The sequence below is a fragment of the Corvus brachyrhynchos genome, unplaced genomic scaffold, assembly GCF_000691975.1.
Source record: "Corvus brachyrhynchos isolate BGI_N302 unplaced genomic scaffold, ASM69197v1 scaffold200, whole genome shotgun sequence".
NCBI classification, from domain to species: Eukaryota; Metazoa; Chordata; class Aves; order Passeriformes; family Corvidae; genus Corvus; species Corvus brachyrhynchos.
Genome location: NW_008236184.1, coordinates 5,308,493 through 5,312,164, shown reverse-complemented (window position 1 = coordinate 5,312,164; position 3,672 = coordinate 5,308,493). Strand labels below are relative to the sequence as shown.

At 54.5% G+C, this 3,672-nt stretch overlaps 1 protein-coding gene across 2 annotated transcripts in view; it reads left to right on the top strand.

Moving 5' to 3' along the window:
• Positions 1-3,672, top strand: part of CORO2B (coronin 2B) — a 25,494-nt gene that overhangs the window by 15,228 nt on the left and 6,594 nt on the right. For both annotated transcript variants that reach the window (XM_017738508.1, XM_008637398.2), the window contains 2 exons: positions 2,096-2,212; positions 3,513-3,662. In XM_017738508.1, coding sequence (XP_017593997.1) covers positions 2,096-2,212; positions 3,513-3,662 — 267 coding nt within the window. The remainder of the gene's footprint in view (positions 1-2,095; positions 2,213-3,512; positions 3,663-3,672) is intronic.

Here is a 3,672-nt window from a genome sequence, read left to right as displayed (position 1 = left end):
ACGGAGGAAAATTCCATCCCTCTCCATCCCAGACTCCGGAATGCAGGCAGTTTCCATCCCTCTGCCTGCTGCCCTTCCGGCCATTCCCAGGGGAAGAATTCCCTCTCCGCCCCCAATCCCAAAATGAACAATTTATCCAAGGAATTCTCCCTTTTCCCAATGGAACCCCAATTCTTTTCCCTTTCCCAAGATTTCCTCCTTTCAGCCTTTTCCGTGGAAAACCTCGGAGCTGCCGGAGCCGGGAGAGTCCCTGCAGGGCCGGAATCTGGGTCACTGCGCTTCCCTCAACCGGGGATCAGGGATCCAGGGATTAGGATTCACCTTGGATTAACTCCCAGCTGCCGGCAAGGTCCCGCTGAAAAACGGGGAAACGCAGACGGAATCCAGGAATATTTCCGGCTTTTTCCCCTTTTATTGCCTTTGGTTTTCCTTTCCCTTTTCCAGGCGCCCCGGGAATGGCACATTCCTTGTCCTTTTCCCACTGTGCTCAACCCATATGAATCGAAATTCCGGATTTCTTTGGAAGAAATGATCCCTAAAAATCAGACTCGGTGTTTTCCTCTTAAAATCCTGATCAGTTTTGGGGAAAATCCATTGAATCTTCTTTTCGAAGGAATTCGCTCAGCCCATTCCTCCAAATAGAAGCGGTGGGATTTTAATTTGTGCCGTTAAAAATTCCATCCGCCTGGAATTCCACAGGAATTCCTGCGGTAGCCGGGGGGTGAATAAAGTCACGGCAAAGCAAATCGGAAATTCGGGAAAGGGGGAATGAGCCAAGCCCTTGGATAAAACCGGGAATTGCATCCCAGGAATTCACTGGTGGTTCTGGGATGCAGAACTAAGGAATCACCAATATTCCCGGCTTTCCTGCTTCGGAAGGAATTTTTCCTTCCCAAATTCCTCCCTGCAGCTCGGGATGCTGCTTCCAAACGAGCAAATGAATCCTGAGAAACCTTGGGAGCAGCAGCTCCGGGGCTCGCCCTGGCCCTGATCCGAGTGCCCGGAGCTCTCCTGCTTTCCCCGAGCTGCCGAGGGCACAATTCCCGGCGCGTTCCATCGGCACATTCCTTTGTTCCCATTAAACAGAGCCAGGAAAGGTCGGCAGGGAAAATCCATGAAATATTCAGTGGCTGTGCCGAGCTGACCCAGTTATTCCGCGCGCTCCAAGCGCGGATCCGGCACGGAGCCAGCACGGAGCAGGGAAGGACTCCGGGGCGGCAACCGGACCCGGAGCATTCCCGGGAAGGGAAGGGATTCCTATGGCCCATCCCGGTGGGAATCTTCCCAGGAGGCTCCAGAAAAGCTTGGGAAAGATTTCCATCCGCACGGAGGGATCCCATCCTGTGGGGTCACGGATTTAGGACTAGCAGGAGTTGGTGATCCCGGAATCTGGGGTTTGTCCCGGGGAAGGAGCACCTTGGGAAAGGGCGCTTCCGAAATTTGGGAGGGAAATGCCAAAGGCTCCAAGGCCAGGCGAGGTTGGATGAGCTTGGAGCAAACTGGGATTAGGGAAGGGATCCCTGGCCATGGCAGGGATTGGGAACGGATCTCCTGGAAGGTCCCTTCCCACCCAAACTGTTCCAGAATTCTGGGATTCACGCGTGATCCCATGGCTGAGCTGACCTCAGGGGCTTTGGAGCCTCTGGAATCTCTTCCCATCCTTTCCCCATGGATTCGGACCATCGTGGAAGGAGAGCTTTGGATATCGGAAAAATTCCCTCATGGAAAGAAAGGGTTGTCCATGGCCAGGGGTGGAGGCCCCGTTCCCAGAGGGATTGCAAATCCCTGCGGATGCAGCCCTTGGGGACACGGATGAGTGCTGGGAACGGTTGGATTCCGGGATCTTGGAGCGCTTTTCCGACCCCAACGATTCCGTGATTCAGTGAATTCCCACCGAGCTCCACGGAGCTGTGTTTGGAGAAACCCCTGACCCCTGGATAGCTGGGAATACCGACGGGATAAACCCAATCCTTGCCTTGGCCCATCCCAGGCTGAGCCGGCTCTCCCTCCTCCAACGATTTCCCATCCCTGAAAACACCAACTTCTCCCTGACTTGGACGGTTTTCCCATCGTTTTCCTTGATTTTCCCTTCCAGACTGGCCGGATCGAGCCGAACTATCCCAAAGTTTGTGGTCACCAGGGAAACGTGCTGGACATCAAGTGGAACCCCTTCATTGAGAACATCATCGCCTCCTGCTCCGAGGACACCTCGGTGAGCCGGGATCCCGGGATGCGCTTCCCGGATCCATCCACCCTCCCGATGCCATGGATTCTCTATTCCCGGATTTCCATGGCATTTCTTTTGGGAATGCTGAGGGCCAGGAGATCAAAGCCAATCAATTCCCAACCTGTGCCCAACCTGGCTCCTGGGCCGGAATTCCCTCCCTTTCTTTATTTTCCGGATACAAATCCGGATGGGAACGAAGCTGGGGAAAGGTCCAGAGGGTAATTCCCACAAGGAGCAGCTGAGGGAGCTGGGAAAGCTCAGCCTGGAGAAAAACGGGATCCGGGAGGAATTCCTGGCTCTCCACAAGTCCCTGACAGGAGGGAGCAGCCAGGGGTGGATCCCAGAGAAGGTTCAGGTTGGAATTTCTCCATGGAGATGGAAAAGAGGAGCTAAATCCTGGGAAAAATTGCTGGTGGTTTTTAGAGCAGCTCACCTGGAAAATCCGGGAGTTTTGATCCCAAAGGATCCCGAAATGTGGAGTTTGTAGGGTCAGGTTTGGGGTCTCGGGACAAGGAAGGGCTGGAATGTGTCCAGGGAAGGTTCAGCTTGGAATTTCTCCATGGAAAAGGCTCAAACATTGGAATGGGCTGCCCAGGGAGGTTTGGAGTCCCCATCCCGGGAGGTATCCAAGGAATTCCTGGATGTGGCGCTCAGCGCTCTGGGCCGGTTCAAACGATCACAGCTTGGACTCCATGATCCTGGAGAGCTTTTCCAACCCCAGTGATCCCGTGATCCATCCCAAAGGCTGCATCCTAAAGGAAAAATCCCATGTGCAAAGGGGAAAACCGGGATCCATCCCTGGTTTTGCAGGACAAGAGCCGGGGTTTGGGATGATCCAGTTTTTATCCCGTTACGATCCTGTCTCTCCTGATCCTCCTCTTTTCATCCTCATCCGGATAAATCCGGCATTTTCTATTAGCTGGGAGCCTGGCAGGGAGCACACGGAGTGGGAAGAATTCCTGTCACGGCCGTGAGTCACAGGGAGCCGTCTCCCACTTCCCAGAAAAGCTTTTATTCACCATGGAGTAGAGGGCTGGGCGGGATCTGGGATACTGGGAAGAAGCCGGGAATTCGGGATGAGGATTTCAAATCCCTGCCTGGATAAGGCCGTCTGTCCGGGCTGGATTTTTCCCGAGGGATGCCGGCGCCGTTAATCCGTTATTTATCCTTGAGGTACAATCCACACCAGGGCTGATCCCAAAATTCCTGAAATGCTGGGGAAGCTTTTTTTTTGGGGAAGGAGCTTTCAAGGACAGGAGTTGGGATGTTCCGAACCACGTTCCAGGTGCGGATCTGGGAGATTCCGGAGGGCGGCCTGAAGCGGAACATGACGGAGGCGGTGCTGGAGCTGTACGGACACAGCCGCAGGGTCGGGATCGTGGAATGGCACCCGACCACCAACAACATCCTCCTCAGCGCCGGATACGACTACAAGGTCAGGCCTG